Below are 16330 nucleotides of genomic sequence, written 5' to 3'. Positions count from 1 at the left end.
ATCAATCAAATTTTAGTAATTTTTTTATAAACAAAATCATTCGAACTAGACATGTAAAAAAAATCATTCGAATTAGACATGTAGTAAGTAACCCGGACTTACTCGTTAATAGAAAGTTTTATAATACATTGGGCCTGGGAGTGGCAAACTTGGTCCAATCATGTAGAGTGTATAAATGGTTTGGAAACGACCAGTTGAAAAAATCAAAACCAATGACTACGGCGAAGCTGATGATGAGTGATGATGGATTACACTATTGCGAACAAAACTGATACGACCAAAATATTATTTTCAGGAAATGACGCAAGTATTGGGATCTTCGTAGACACATCCGTTGAAATGTTGGTAATACGGTGGAACTTGAGGTGGATACCAATAAACCACTTCTGGCGGTTCAGGTGGCTTCTTCGGATCAGGCTTCTTTTCTGGTTCTTTAACCGGTCCAACCGAGATAATCTCGGTATAACATACTTTCTTCAATTTCTTCACAATTATGTAGGTATCAATCTCTCCCGTCACCGTTAGTTTATCGTCTTTCACGCCCACCGATTTAACACCTTCATTACAAATTCACAAATCAAAATTATACTTATGACTTTAATCAATTGTTTAAGAATATTAATTAATTGGAGAATTACAAAAAAAAAAACTAGAAATTAGGAAAATGATGAGTGTTGGTTGTGTACCGGAGAGACGACAGACAGTTGCCATAGCTTTTTGTTTCAATTTTTCACAGTGAACATCCAATTTTAGTACAGCAACCTGTCATGAAAATATTAAATATTATGAAGCTAATTGTTTGACAAAAAAAAAAAAGAAGAAGATAAATAGCTAATTATTTAGGATAGCACTATGACATTTGATACAGTATAATGCTAGTTTCTATAACCAATTAAAAAAAATCAGGACAAATAAGTACATATATTAGAAGCTTTGTTAAAAATGTTAAATTTATTAATAAAAAAAAATTACATAGTTTTGTAAGGAAGAAAGGTGGTAAACATTTGAAAATAATTAGAGAAAGCCAAAAAACTGAACCCGGAAACACCAGTTGGGGATTCTTAGCTGTGAATCCCAGGATCATCATCAAGGAGTGTTAAAAAATGTATTATGAAAAAAAAATATATATATATCGAACCTGCATCTTTCTCCAATTAGTGTGATTTGAGAATATGTTGAAGTATCGTGGATTACTAATGAGCTTTGAAGTCTCCTTTATATAAGCAGTTGAAAGTTTTTGTTTTTGTTTTTGTTTTTAAATAGAAGAATTTCAAACCTTTTCAGTCACGGTAGCAAGTTGCAAGTTGCAATACAAATATTATTTCAAGGAAGAAAGACAAGGAAAACTAATCCATTTTATTATAACGTTGAAAATGAAGAAAAACAAAATCGAGTATGTCGTTATGTTTTTTATTAATTGGTGTGATTTCTCCTGGCATATGCAATTAATACTTATAGTAAAAGTTTTAAACATAATTATAAATAAATTTATTTTAAATTAACAAAATTTTCTTCATAACACTCTTTAAAATATACTGCATCTAGTATCCAACAAAATTATTTTAAATTAAGAGTTTTTGGCTAAAATCACAAAGATTAATAAACAATAAATATTGTCTCATTTAAGCAAATTCAACCAATATAAAAAAAACATTGTAGAATTTAAATAGTCAAAAATAATTAAATTAATATAAAAGTGCATAGAACTTAAAAAAATCTTATAAAATGGAACAAGAAAAAAGCCTAAAAGATCTTATATATTGGAACAGAGGGAGTAACTAAATTTTTATTTTAAAATGAAACTCTTTTAAAATATATTGCATGTAATTTCCAACTAAATTTGGGGAAAACATTATATGATAGAAATGTTTTATTAGGCTTACATATCTCCTCCCTATTATTAATTTGGAAGTACATTTGGTAAAGTAACATTTTATTTGTAAGATTTACACAATTAAACCCTTGCCTTTTGAATAAATATCAAAACTTGAAGTTATTATTTGTAATATACAAAAAACATACTTAAAATAATTTTTAAATAAATTAGTTACCATAATTTAAATATTTAAGATACTTTTAACTTGCTAAAAAAATTATTGTTGATCATGTTATGGAGCAGATTAGTATTTACATAAATATGATTATATAATTTTTTACGGATGGTATAATATACAAAATATTTTGGTCTGATATCAAATGAGTTAACGAGAGGTGTTAGGTATTGCATAATCGGTACCAAACACAAAAAACACAACCAATCTAAAATTGTAGAATCTAAATATTAATCATAACATATTAAATGAAACACAAAAAAATACAACATATATATATATATATATATATATATATATATTTTAAAATAATTATTAAAAAAAAAATTGTCTAAAATCTAGTCCTATTTTAAAACTGGAAATTAAAATAGAAACATGTATTTATTTTGGTTGAGTTTCCTAAATTGGTCCACGAAAGCGAGATTCCAGTTGAATAATCTAAGATGGACAAACCAACAAATTTGCAGCGACTTGAATTGTATTAAGTCTCCCAAGCGTAGATATAATTGTGAACAAAGAATAATATTTTCAATTACCTAGTTTCCAGGCAATTACTGAGCCGGTTTTGTTTTCATGTTGTTACGTTGAAAAGGATCTGGTCGGATTCTTTTGAGACATCTGTATAGTTCTTGGTTCTTACTAGATCGTTGTTTCGAATGTTATGGCTATAAGCCTATAAGAAGTTCACATAACCTACCAAGCATTTATAATTTGTTTTTGTGTACCGAGTCTCGATGTGAGGAAACAACTAGTTTATTCCAATTTAATTTGCTCTAGTTTGAAGTCCACTTTAAGATTCTTCCATCAGTCAATTCCGGTAAACAGACTTTGATAATCGAGTTTTTCGTCAAAGTTTCAAAGATGCAAACTCTATATACGTATGTTACATTCTTTATTTTGGACGTTCATGTACCGGATACGAAAGTGTTTAAACGTAGTTCATTTTGGTTATATATATCATTTTTCGCTATGCAGTTTTTTTAGTAATAAATGTAAAAGTTATCTAACAACAAAATTACTTGTAGTAATTTATATGAAAGGAAAAGAATCCATAGGTAGTAGTGCTTTTGAATGGAAAAGAAGTAGAAAAAACATAAAATACTTGTAGAACTTAATCAAACCAAACCAAATTACGCAAACCTTGTTCAAACTTGGAAAAATCTCTGTTGTTTGAGTGGACAACGTCTATTACGAACTATCCAATCCATGAACTTGGCAAGCTGCTCAGGACTCGTGAAATATTAGCGCTGATCAGGACTTGCTTAACTGAAGCAAACTAATTTGGGGTCAAACGATGTTACTTCCCTATCAAAACTGACGGAGCACATATCTCGTACTTCCTATCTTGACTCAAGATCATAGATCCGTTCTTTACTATTGGACATTGACTCTTCCGAAGGCGTCGGAGTTATGACTAACCGTCTCTAGCAATGGTGTGGTGTGGTGCTGTCATGAGCTTCGGACGACAACTTATATTTATAACGTAATAAAAAAAAAGCACACAAATCTTTAATTAATCTCAATCAACAAAACAATATCACTCGACTAAACACAATTGGACGACAAAATCTTAAGGTTTACAAAAACAACAGATCGCCAATTATGTGATAAAACCACAACAGATAATTAATGAGACAAAAAAAAAACTTGATTATAGAAGAAGAGATGAAATTGTAAATAAAAAAAATTGTCCAGGGAGGTCAAACCAATCTGATAGACTAGATAAAAGTAGGTTGGACCTTTATTCTTGACACGTCTTTTTTTCTTTGTCAAAACATATCATAGCTTAGCTTTGCCATTACTTTCTTTCTTTGCAACTGATCATGCATGCTTATATGCTTACTTTTGTGAACTCTGGCCTCGCGTGAACCCACTCGCTCCGTTTGATTTCAAGGACTGATAGGGGTTCACACTATTGCTTGATATTGTGGGTTGAGAGGAGTACGTCGTAGTGCTTGATATTGATTGAGAGAGATTCTCCGAACTTCTTGATCGTGAGTGAGAGGGATTCCACGAACTGGATGGTAGTGTGGAGTGAGAAGAATACGCTGTACTTCTTTGTAGTATGGATTCAGATAGATTCGTCGCACTGCTTGATCGTGAGAAACTAGAGTGATTACGCGTACCGCTTGAGCCAAACTCTGTTTTCTTAAAACTTGATGTCGATCCTTTGGAACCTAGTGTTCGAGCTAGTGACGTTTCTGCTTCTGCAATAGATTGTTTACCACAAATATATCAACAAAGAAAAAAAGAAAAGAAAATGCAACATATATTTTGATGTCGATACAAGAACCAGAGTTTTGTGCTGTACCTTTTAAGCCACTGTCATAAGGATTATATATATGGTATTTTCCATCTGGACCTTTTTTTATTTGCGGATCGAAGCGCTGAGCATTTAGGAATTCACGTTTGCCACCTTCCTCCTTGACCTGAGGTTGTTCCTTGTTCAAACCAAACATCTTTGCAAACCTTCCTTCTTGCTTTTTCTTACCATTGTTCTGTGCAACGTAGACTCCTTCTTTTTTCGGCTGAAAATTCTTATTCGCATTTTGCTTATCAATATATTCACGCACATGCGCATCGTCGTTTATTGGCAACTGATTTGCTTCCTTAATCCCTTGGTGTTGGTTAAAAACAAAAGGTCCACGTGCATGCGCATGCACACGTGCAGCAGCATCGTAGTTTAGCGGCTGCTTTGCTTGGTTGATACCTTGTTTTCTGTTAAAAGGATCATGCTGAGGCGCAGGCACACCATAGCCGTATCCGTACATGTTTTTCGTTTTTATACCAGGCTCTGTTTGCAATTTCGAGCTACCAACATCGGGTTGCTTTTTAGGCGGCTCTGCTTCTTCTACATCTTGTCCATGCCATATTATCTTAACATGCTTATCTACTTCCTTAAGTTTCGTTACCATGTAGAATTTCTTAATTTCTCCTCCCTTCACCCGTAGAAAAAAATCTTTCTCGACCTCTACCGAAGTAACTCCTAACAACAACGTACAAACATGGGTTAATGATTTATATTTTTTTAAAAGACTAAACAAGTGGAAATTCTTATTTCTATATAAAAACTAGGTAAAGTACATGCGCTGTATAATGCTGAGAAATGTTTTTAAATTTAATAGTAGTAATTTATACATAAATTGTCATAATATGAATGTAAAGGAGGAGCTATAAGCTCCTTAAGGCGTCCACATATGATTTTAAACAATCTATCGGGATTTGCCATATGATTCATTAATATTTTCTAAATTTCCAGAATTTTCTATATTAAGAATTATTTTAAACAACCAATCTGGATTTGACATGTCATTCATTAACATTTTCTAAATTGCCAGAATTTTAAATTTATGGAAATAAAAGAACTATGTACAACGTCCCACATCAGCTAGAAATTTTTTAGACAATGGTTCAGAACCAGTATAAATAAGATTAATATGCTTTCAACAACGAATGAGCAGAAATGTTTGATTTATCAGGCGTCCAAGTTTAAAAGTTTCATTCGGTTTGATCCAGTTTTTTATTTGATCAAATTAAAACTTTAAAAAGTTTCAAAAAATATATTATAATATTTAAAAATTTGAAAAGTTTAAATATTATAAATATTGAAAGTTCTTAATTTTTATAAAGGTTCAAAAATATTATAAATACCTCCATAAAAAGTTTAAAATATTTTAACTATTTAAACTCTAAAAAAATATTACAAATATTTAAACTTCATCTAAAGTTTAAAATATTTTAAATATTTAATCTCTATTAAAAAATTTAAAAGTTTAAGAATTATTAAATAATATATATCAAATTTTTTAATATCTTAAAAATATTTTACTTATCTCCATTTGTGTTTTATATCTCTTATGAGTTGTATAACATTTTTTTTGGGTATAAATTTACAGATGATTTGATATTCTTGCAGTAAAAAATTTATTTTTAAGTCTAAGAAATAAAGATTTACGTCGCAAGACCTTGATTTGATGTTATTTGTGTTTAAAGAAAAAGGATCGACGAAAAGCACAAATATTGTTTTAACTATACAAATGTTCATATTATTTTTTCTGCAAGTAAAGATTTTAGTTTGAGAAGTTTCAATATGTGTGGATCTAAAAACGAATAATATGGATGTAATTATCAATAATTGGGTGAATGTGTTGACTATGTTGGTCTTCATGAATTGCACAAATTTTATGAGAAAAAATGATTTTGGTCTTGGAGTTTGATGGGTTAACAAGTTGTGTGGTAGTCTAAAAAAATGTTTTTTAGTGGAAAAATGTGAAGAAGTTGACGAGGAAGAAAAAGAAAAAGAGTATAACGAACAACCAGACGGTAAAAGTAACGATGACAATTACCATAAAATTTGACAATGAAAACGAGATAAATTCATCATTATAAAATTGTTTTATTTTTCTGGTGGTCAAAAAAATGGTTTAGGATATGTGAGGTCACCAGTTTGATCCGCCTCACCTGGACGTCGAGTTAAATTCATGATTTTTTTGATCAGATTTGATTTTATAACACAACTGATTTTTACATTTTTAAAAATTTTGTATCTGATTTTTTTTCCTTAATACTAATTTAAATTTTTATAAGATAATATTTCATCAAAGGTCATCAATCGTACATAATTTTCATCAAAATATATCAAATGAACCCACGCGTAGCGTGAGTTTAAAATCTAGTAGTAAATGAATGATTTCTATTTATGTGTAAATATAACACAACAAGCAAAGTGTTGTTTTTAGTTCTAATTTTATAATATTAAAATAATAAAGATATCTGGTGAAAAAGAAATAAAAAACTCGGAATGACGTTTATATCTATTATAAAAATATCAAAATAATCTTAAAACTAATGGTAATATTCTGTAATTTTCAACAAAACATGTCATATTTTATAAATGGTCTACACGGTAGGGATTGGATAGCCTATACATTAATACATGAATTATTTTGTTTAAATGACATAGGCTACGTAGCCATAGATTTGTTTTCTTTCAGATGTACCTGAAAACTCCCAGATAACTTCCATAGCTGCGGGTTTGATATGTTTATTAAGAACTCTAAACTCGAATACAACTATCTCCTGCAAAATAGCAGTTCATGCATGGTAAGTAGTTATTTTTTAGTTCCTTCAAAATAATCTGAAGACTTAAAAAAAAAAAAAAATGGGACCTGCGTTTTTGGAGTGTGGAAATAATTGTAGACTGTATTGAAACCCGAGATGCGATTTTGCTCCGATTTTATGTATTATGTCAACAGAGTTATCTATCTCCTGTTGGAGTATCTCCCCCATTACATATTTATCAAAATCTCCCTTGACCTTTAGTATACCTTTTTCATTGATGTCTACTAAAGTAACTCCTAGAAACAACAAAATATTATTGCTTCAGTATTTTGGCCTATTCAGATTTATTAAATCACGTACGTGTTGATTTATATGGTTTCATTAATACAATCTTATAAGTAGATTTGTTATTACCAAAAAAAGAAAGAAAAATAGAAGTAGACTTGCACCTTGAAACATCCAGACAATTTTCATAGTGTTCCGTTTAACGCTTTCATCAGAAAGATCCAACTTGAATTCAGCTGTATTTTCCTCCTGCAATTTTAATAGTTGATAGTTTACGCAATAACTCTTTTAGATAATCTTACCGTTTGAAGTTTTCTTTGCTTAAAAATAATCTGAAAATTTGAGAAAAAGACGAACCTGCATTTTCTGAATGTTACAAAGATAAACACTGGACAGTGAAGAGAGATTTACAGTAAAGGAATGTGATTGCAACCTCGCTGCTTGCACAATAACAACCCTTTGCTTCCCCCTCCCTATATTTATACAATATTTCGTTTGTAACTAGTGAATATAGTAATGATTAGGTACATCCACTGGTACTATAAAGTATAAACGGAAATAGTCAATTTTGTACATCAAGACCAACAAACCATTTGAGTCTTTTTATATTATAAATAGTAGAATCAGAACAAGTTGAGTCTAATTTAGTCTTTCTAAATAATATATGGTTAGAGTATTGAAAGGAGAAAATGATTTTGTCCAATCTATGGCTGGCCATACTTTCCAAAACCCTGAGAAGAATTCTGAGCATCGCATCATCTTTTGAAGAGATATTTGAAAAAACTCGTCGACTATGCAAGAGCACTATACCTTCTTCATCCCTCAAGACCCAGGAACCACCTGCAAACTGATTTCTTTTTGACCAGAATGATCCTACATTACACTTCAACCAGCTGTTTGGAGGCTTCATCCACACTCTAGTACAGCTCACCCGTTCCCCTTGGTCCCTAACTCGATTTGCCTCATTGTTCTCTTCTATTTGAGCCTCAAACCATTCTGAGACATCTCCTCTGATTTTTTCCACTGTTTCATTGGCCAAAAAGCTCTTTCCCTCGAAATTAAGAGCGTTACGATTTTCCAAATTCTCCAAATTATCCAAGGAAATGACTTACGCAACATCGTAGGCCAAGCTCGGTTGTCCTTATTTTCCAACAAGTGAAACATGTTTGAGAAAAAAGAACCATTGTGGAAACCTTCAGGAGGAAAGAGGAAATTTGAAAGAGCCCAAACCTGTCTTGCTAGAGAGCATAAAAAGAGAGAGTGATTAGTGGATTCACCAATCTCCCCACAGACCTGACATGTCTCATCAATCTTTAAGCCTCTTCCCTGTAGATTGGCAGCAACTGGTAGGATACCACTAAGCACTTTCCACATGAAAAATTTAATTTTTTGGTCTGTCTGCAATTTCCATACCAGTTTTTAAAGTTCCAGAGTGGAAGGTTGCATCGAGACTTCTTTTATGAGGGCACTGCTGGCTTCTTGATCTACTAACCAATACGATGATTTCACCAAAAATTCTCCACTTTTGGTATGAATCCAGACTTAGAAGTCTTCTATTGAAACCATCGGTTTTAATGCTTTGATTAGTGATATATCATGAGGGAGGAAAAGGTCTTGTAATAAGTCTGAATCCCAATAACCAGTTCTGGGGTTAATTAGAGAGCTCACCTTTAACCCTACTTCAAAGAACTGGTTTTTCCTCCATGGAGCTCTAACTCCTTCATCATCAAGCCATTTATCTAGCCATACTAGCATTGACTTGCCATTACCGACTCTTTTGATCAGACCTTTCTTCAAGAGATCCCTACCAAAGAGGATACTTCGCCACGCAAAAGATGGTCGTTGGCTCAAAGATGCATCAAAAAAGATCTCCTCATCGTAGTATCTACTTTTCATAAGTTTATCTAAAAGACAATCTGGGTATTGCACAAGACGCCAAGCTTGCTTTGCCAATAAAGCTTGATCGAAGGATTGAATGTTACGGAAATCCAAACTACCAAGATCTTTTGATAAACAAAGTTTGTCCCAGCTTTTCCAATGAATTTTCCTTGAATGTTCTTCTGAATTCCACCAAAAAGAAGCCATTGCACTTTCTAGGTTTTCACAAGTGGTTTTTGGAAGCTTGAAACAGGACATAGCAAAGACCGGCATAGCCAAAGCTACTGACTTCAGCAGGACTTCCTTACCACCTTGAGACAAACATCTAGAATGCTAACTTGATAACTTTTTCTTTAATCTGTCTTTAAGGTAGTCAAGCATTTCAATTTTAGAGCCACTAAAGCATTCAGGAAGGCCTAAGTAAGTGCCAGCTCCCCCTTCTGCAACTATACCCATAACTCCCTTGATGACTGATTTGACCGGATCCTCAGCTTTGTCACCAAAAGTAATGGAGGATTTATTCACATTAATGGGTGACCTGTTGCTTTGCCGTAGATTCTCAGAATTTCCTGAAGCACCATACTTTTCTCTTTTGAAGCTTTACATAGGAAGAGGCTATCGTCTGCAAAGAGGAGGTGGTGAATGACTGGACCATTATCTGAGAATTGAATACCATCCAAAATTCCTTCACTTTGAGCTTTGTTAAGGAGATGAGACAAACCCTCAGTACATAGAACAAACATGAAAGGAGAAAGAGGGTCTCCTTGTCTCAATCCTCGCTGAGGAGAAATCATACCAAAGGGTTTGTCATTGATTAAAACTGAGTATGTTACTGAAGAAACACAAATCATTACCCAGTTAACCCATTTCTGATGGAATCCCAGAGCTAAAAGTAAGGATCTCAGGTAGCTCCATTCGACTCTGTCGAAAGCTTTAGACATATCGGACTTCACCGCCATATATTCTGATGAGACTCTCGGGTGGACTTTTAGGCTGTGAACCAATTCATGTGCTATCAAGATGTTGTCCGTGATGAGTCTCTCTTCAACAAAGGCTGATTGAGTTTCAGAAACTATCTCAGGCAGATAAGGCTGAACTCTCTTTACTAGGATCTTTGAAATGACTTTATAAAGAACTGAGCACAAACTTATAGGCCTAAGGTTCGCCATTTCAGTAGGATGAATCGTTTTAGGAATTAGACAGATGTGAGTATAATTCCATTCTGCATGCATAACTTCGTTAACGAAGAAATTCTGAATTTCTTTAGTAACTTGTTCCCCAACCAAAGACCAATATTGTTGGAAGAAAAGAGCAGACATACCATAACAGCCTCTTTGATTTCCTGAGCACTGACTTCTTTGATTAGAACACCATTCGTCGCCTCAGAAACTCTAGGATTTAACCCATCAAACCAACTTTGGAAGCTTGTTGGGTTGGAAGAAGTGAAAAGCGATTGAAAATAAGCAGCTGCTACTTCTCCTTTTGCTGCTTCAGATGATTGATAGTTTCCATTAACATCTTTCAGCTTTTCAATTCTCTTTTTCTACCTATTCTCCTTAACCGAAGCATGGAAGAATTTAGAGTTCCTGTTCCCACTTCTTAACCATTTCTTTCTGCTTTTTTGTTTCCAATATGATATATCATCTCGATAATTTAAGAACAATTAAAGTCAAAACGTAACTGATATATGAAACAACCTCACAATTAATGTCTTTGAAGCTAGCTAGGAAATGAAATATCCAAACTGCTATAGTAAAATTTAGAAAAAATGTCTTTGAAGCTAGCTAGGAAATGAAATATCCAAACTGTTATAATAAAATTTAGAAAAATTAATTTTTTTTTTGTTTATTGTAATGTTAAATTATAGACTTATTTTTTGTTGTAATGTGATCTAGAAAGTTATCTCAAAGATAATAGCTAATAGATTGAAGTTGGCACTCCCAAAGTTTATTGCAAGGAATCAATCGGCTTTTGTTAAGGATTGCTTTTTGATCGAGAATATGTTTTTTGCAACGAAGTTAGTTAAGGACTACCATAAGAACTCAATTTCGAGTCGTTATGCCATTAAAATTGTTATTTCAAAGGCTTTTGATTATGTCCAATGGCCAAAATGTTCTCACGGCTATGGCTTTCCCGCCAAATTTCGTTCATTTGATTATGCTTTGTGTCACAACAGCTTCTTTTTCGGTTCAGGTAAATGGTGAACTAGCTGGATTTTTTCAAAGCTCGCGTGGTCTGGGTCAGGATTTCTTCCTTTCTTCCTATTTCTTTGTCGTTAGTATAGATCGAGCGGCTGGTTTGAAGCAATTTGGCTACCACCCACATTGTAAGAACTTTGGTGTCACCCATTTGAGTTTTGTGGATGACCTTATGGTTTTATCTAATGGGAAGGTAAGTTTTATTTAAGCCATTGTTGTGGTTGTTGATAGCTTTGGTATGTGCTCCGGTTTGAAAATAAGGTCTACTTAGGGGGTTTGTCTGATTCAGCTCATCAAGTGATCAAGGATAGTTTCAGTTTTGAAGTTGGCCAGTTACCAATGAGGTATCTCGGGCTTCCCTTAGTCACCAAGCGCCACACTTCCTCAGACTATTTGCCACTAATCGAGCATTTAAAGAAGAGAATAAGCTCCTGGACAGCTCGTTTCCTATCATTTGCAGGCCGCCTCAACTTGAAAAATTAAAATATCTAGATTGCCAAGAAAAACTAAATCACCTTGATGCAGATTATAGAAGATTGGGTTATGGAGCTTTATAAACTGAAAGATTGGGTTTGAGCCGTCTTAGTGAAATTTTTGTAGTCCTAGCAAGTAGCAATGGTGTGGTGTGGTGTGGTGATACGAAAGTGAAAGATTGTTGCTCTGATACCAATTATCACGTTCATACTTCATCCCTCTTTAAAGCAAAGAGTGTGTAAGATGACACAGCGGTTTGATTGGTAGTTTAGACTACCCATTAATTTTTGTTTGTTTTCATTTGATTAAAATAGTTAAAGTACATAAAAGCAAAAGTGGAGTCAAAACTCCTAGAACAAACTCGAAATTGGGAAAGTGGAAACTGCTTCCTACAGATAAGGAAGACTAGTTTCTTATTGAATAATTCAAAATAAACAAAGTGAAGTTATAAGACTTTCGTCAAGCTACATACTTCTTGTTTGGCTTTGGTTGCCGACTAGACCTTTCTCTGCCACCTAAAAATCTTCACTTAGTGGCTACACCACGTCATCTGGTCCAGCCATGAAAATAACGCTAACATTTTCATCTATGTCCTTTAATTTCGTCGCCATTACAATTTTATCAAAGTCTCCATTCATCCCTAGTTGAACCTCATCTCCCTTGACCTCTACCGAAGTAACTCCTAACAACAGACATTAACTTATGGTTTATATTAAAATTATGTAAACTGAAATATCTTACCATAGGTTTATTTGGTTTGAGATAACCATAAGGTTTTTGTTGTTGTACCTGAAACTTGACAACAAATCTCACCTGAAAATTATCAATCCATAGTATATATATATATATATATATACATAATTCATACAGTAGGTATAATAATTAGCCATTAAAATTTTAATTTCTTAAAAAAAAAAATCTCAAAATTTGGAAAAATGAACCTTTGGGGGGATTATAAAACTGTGTCTAGGACCCCCGGTGATTATGACAACAGAATCATCTATCTCAGATAGTTTTCTCATCATTTCCATCTTATCAAATATTCCCTTCACCTTTAGTATACCTATCTCATTGATGTCTACGAGACTAACTCCTAATAACAACAAATACTTTTTTTGCTTCAATATTTCAAGCTTACATAGATTAAACTATTTATTGATTTATTTGGTTTCGTTAATGTTACAACCATATGTAGATTAGTGTTCCGTGTACCTGAAAACATCCAAACAACTCTCATAGCTGCCCGTTTGATGCTTCCATCAGAAACATCCATCAAGAATTCAACTATCTCCTCCTGCAAATTAGCATTTCATTTGTATACATAAGCAATAACTATATTAAAAATTTCTGCCGTAATTAATATTAAACAATTGATACTTGATTGCTTGTAAAACTAATCTGAAAATTGGAAAAAAACATACACATATCTATATACTAGAATTTGTACCCATGCACGCGCGAGATTTTAGTTTAAAATATTTCTTATCTATAGAAATTGTTGATCTCAAATATAATCATTTCAATTTTTGAGTATAAATCTATATAAATATTAAACTTACTTTACTCAGTGATATACAACATATATATTTTTAAAGATAAAATTTCTTTGTTATATCTATTTGCGATTTTACGTGAGATTTTAGTTAAATTTTTTATCAATAAGAATCATTGAATATAAATATAATTTGAAGATTAAAAGATAAATCTATATAAATGCCGTACTTATTTTACTAATCTATATAACATATATTGTCTAGTGTCGCAATAATATTGTCGACAATCTTCTGGCATTTTATCTTTAAAAGAGTTCATTCCATATTCATAATTTTAAAAGTTCTACATCAATGTCGATCGTTGACCTAATTATAGAGACTATTTAAACATATCGATATCCTACATTAAATGTGAATATACAAAGTTTCATGAAAACAGTTTTATTGCTATGTCGCTACAATGAGATTGTCCAAATGCATCATCTGCCATAATAGAATTTCCGACTAAGTCAAGAATGCTTAAATGATGAAACGTTTAAACCCTACAATGAATATCTATTGACTAATCCAAGTTACATATTTTTCTAAAATCTCGTATGTTTTTTGCAGATGTTAATTTTGTGATGCAACCCCAGCTTCGTCTTGTCAAAAAAATCATAGTGTACTTTAAATATGTTGTTTTTGCCAATGTTTTGGGTTAAAAGCATTTGATAATATATATGTATGTTTTATATCATGTTATAAAATTGTAGCTCCAGTTGATAATATACCTTACACAAATCACATGCCATTTTTTGTAACGGCTTACATATCATTTTTTATATATATTTCCTAACCATTGATTTTGTTTTTTTAGATAGATTATTTTTCGAAATTCTTTTTCATAGTTTTCCCAAAAAAAAGTATGCCCCTTACAATATCTTTGTTTTAGATCAAAACTTTTAAGTTAAGTTAAGTTAAGTAATTAATCTTTTCTTTCTTAAAAGTAAAATTTAATAATAAATCTTTATGGTATATGTTTCTTAGAAACTAATGTTTCACTTCAATTTTATTTTCATGTTTAGATTTTTATAAATACAATTACATAACTTGTTTTTTTACTCCACCATGCATTAAACTCTTACTTACGTTCTAAAACTCATTAACCCATTCTAAATTTAAGAATATAATCATTTTTGGTTATAATTTTAATAATAACATTATTACTAAAGCAAATTTATAGTATTATTTTTACTATTTTAAAATTTTCATTTACTTTACTTAATTCATTTTTAGATAGTTATTATTTTTATTATTTACTAAAAAATTATATTATTGTTTATACTATTTTAAAAGTTAAATAATTTTAGTTAATTCTTTTTTATTTATTTTTTACTATTATTAATTATAAGTAATAAATATGCAATGAATGAATATTATAAATAGTATTTTTTATGCAAAAAAAAAAATAATTAAGTGAATGATGATGTGGAGGAAGGAAAAGTAAGCAAAGTTAACTTTATATATATATATATATATATATATATATATATATATATATATATATACCTGCAATTGAAAATAGCTTTTTTTTTGGTATTATTGTATAAGCAATAACTTTGTCTGATATATGCATACACATATTTGTGTATATTTCTGTAGAATTACCGTAGATACATAATATAAAACCTTTGAATTTTTCTTGCTTAAAAACTTTTATGAAGGATTGAGAAAAGATGGAAAAAACGAACCTGCATTTTTTAGAATGTTTAAAAAAATTGGAGAGTGGAGAAGAGACGAACACAGAGGAATATGATTTGCAACCTCGCAGCTTGTACGTCAATAACCCTTTGCTTCCTCATATATTTAAGCGATTATATTTTATTAGTAAAATAGTAAATATAGTAATGATAATGTTCAGCACTAAGAACTATAATGTAAAAATAGTCAATTTTGTACATCTTACCAATACAAAATAAAATAAAATAGATTGGTACAATCAAATATAAGTTGAGTCTAGTTGATTGACTTTAGATGATTAATTACAAGTGTATACAGAGTTATGCAATATTATTTTTCTTGTTATCTCGATAATTAATATAAGAGAAACACAAGCTAGATGGATCTTTAACTTATTCGTGTCTCCAATTCTAATATCTCCTTTTTTGAGTCCGATGGTCTAACCCTTTTTATCCTGTATGGAAACACTAAGATTACCACTTTGATTATTATTAAGTAAGGATTAGCTTTTACTGTTTATTTAGTTACTATATAAAAAAATTGATTGTATATGACTTCGTTACAGACGCAATGTAGAAGATGCTTACAAATCTTCCAAGCACATAGAAGTTCAAAACTTTGGAATGATACCAGTCAGAGAGTTACGGCTAAGGTGGTCCCTGCAGCAAATTAATTATTATATACTTTGAGGTGACGAAGCTTAGAGAAATCTTGAGGGACAAATAATAATGCCTGATAAATTCTGCGACTTGAGAGCTCTGCACAACGTTAAACCGGATCCGGATAAAATAGTTTGAGGATATTAAACTCAAACCATATCGATAACCAATTTAAACGGTCCAATGTTTAACCAATAAGCGATTTGACTTTCTTCTTCTATAACATCAGTAACCTTAACTAAGAAACTGACAACTCAAAGAGTCTTCTTTTCAAGTAAAGTTAGATAAACAAATTGATTAAACCAATTCTAAAAACATAAAAGAAATTACTAACACTACATATATTGTTTGAAATAGTTCCTTTTTAAGTATCATTGATACCATTCCACGAATTCAGTGAAAACTTGGACTACTACGTACCATCTCACATGGAACTCCGATCCCTCAGTAGGTGCTCCTCTTGTTGCTTCTGAAATTTCACATGAAAGAGATGAAAGTTAAAGATTGGTGCT

General features: G+C 31.7%; 4 protein-coding genes and 1 pseudogene across 5 annotated transcripts; 1 reads left to right on the top strand and 4 right to left on the bottom strand.

The window, feature by feature from the left end:
• Positions 1–81: 81 nt before the first annotated feature.
• Positions 82–1424, bottom strand: LOC104725786 (heavy metal-associated isoprenylated plant protein 12-like). Its single transcript, XM_010444512.3, has 3 exons — positions 1139–1424; positions 687–762; positions 82–557 (listed from the first exon to the last, which is right to left on the bottom strand). Exons 1-3 carry the CDS (start codon positions 1142–1144, stop codon positions 292–294), a joined length of 348 nt encoding a protein of 115 aa, XP_010442814.1. The 5' UTR covers positions 1145–1424; the 3' UTR covers positions 82–291.
• Positions 1425–3526: 2102 nt separating this feature from the next.
• On the bottom strand, positions 3527–7827 carry LOC104725785 (uncharacterized; annotated as a pseudogene). Its single transcript, XR_015572012.1, has 6 exons — positions 7755–7827; positions 7562–7646; positions 7220–7408; positions 7052–7130; positions 4363–5037; positions 3527–4258 (listed from the first exon to the last, which is right to left on the bottom strand). The product of XR_015572012.1 is annotated as an uncharacterized LOC104725785 (transcript).
• A 71-nt stretch (positions 7828–7898) lies between these two features.
• Positions 7899–10444, bottom strand: LOC104728833 (uncharacterized). The gene is made up of 5 exons (XM_087472955.1): positions 9814–10444; positions 9066–9586; positions 8510–8795; positions 8208–8420; positions 7899–7936 (listed from the first exon to the last, which is right to left on the bottom strand). The coding sequence occupies exons 1-5, from the start codon at positions 10442–10444 to the stop codon at positions 7899–7901; spliced, it is 1689 nt and encodes a 562-aa protein (XP_087329081.1).
• A 955-nt stretch (positions 10445–11399) lies between these two features.
• LOC147935380 (uncharacterized) lies at positions 11400–11956 on the top strand. The gene is made up of 2 exons (XM_087472954.1): positions 11400–11666; positions 11735–11956. Exons 1-2 carry the CDS (start codon positions 11400–11402, stop codon positions 11954–11956), a joined length of 489 nt encoding a protein of 162 aa, XP_087329080.1.
• Positions 11957–12231: 275 nt separating this feature from the next.
• On the bottom strand, positions 12232–15266 carry LOC147935379 (heavy metal-associated isoprenylated plant protein 10-like). Its single transcript, XM_087474438.1, has 3 exons — positions 15171–15266; positions 13160–13241; positions 12232–12629 (listed from the first exon to the last, which is right to left on the bottom strand). The coding sequence occupies exons 1-3, from the start codon at positions 15174–15176 to the stop codon at positions 12484–12486; spliced, it is 234 nt and encodes a 77-aa protein (XP_087330564.1). The 5' UTR covers positions 15177–15266; the 3' UTR covers positions 12232–12483.
• Between the last annotated feature and the right edge of the window lie 1064 nt (positions 15267–16330).

The sequence above is a fragment of the Camelina sativa genome, chromosome 11 (genome assembly GCF_030686135.1).
Source record: "Camelina sativa cultivar CO46 ecotype springtype chromosome 11, ASM3068613v1".
NCBI lineage: Eukaryota > Viridiplantae > Streptophyta > Magnoliopsida > Brassicales > Brassicaceae > Camelina > Camelina sativa.
The sequence above is the reverse complement of the archived record's forward strand: the minus strand, read 5'-3'. Positions and strand labels throughout refer to the sequence as shown.

Coding starts and splice junctions, on each gene's coding strand:
- LOC104725786 (XM_010444512.3), bottom strand. Junction 558..686: donor AACTGTCTGTCGTCTCTCCG/GTACACAACCAA, acceptor TTTGTAATGAAG/GTGTTAAATCGGTGGGCGTG.
- LOC104728833 (XM_087472955.1), bottom strand. CDS start 10,444: ATGGCGAACCTTAGGCCTATAAGTTTGTGCTCAGTTCTTTATAAAGTC. Junction 9,587..9,813: donor AATCTACGGCAAAGCAACAG/GTCACCCATTAA, acceptor GTTTGTCTCAAG/GTGGTAAGGAAGTCCTGCTG. Junction 7,937..8,207: donor GGTCTTGAGGGATGAAGAAG/GTATAGTGCTCT, acceptor TATACTTTATAG/TACCAGTGGATGTACCTAAT.
- LOC147935380 (XM_087472954.1), top strand. CDS start 11,400: ATGGCTTTCCCGCCAAATTTCGTTCATTTGATTATGCTTTGTGTCACA. Junction 11,667..11,734: donor TGGTTTTATCTAATGGGAAG/GTAAGTTTTATT, acceptor TTTGAAAATAAG/GTCTACTTAGGGGGTTTGTC.
- LOC147935379 (XM_087474438.1), bottom strand. Junction 12,630..13,159: donor AGTTGTTTGGATGTTTTCAG/GTACACGGAACA, acceptor GTCTGTTGTTAG/GAGTTACTTCGGTAGAGGTC.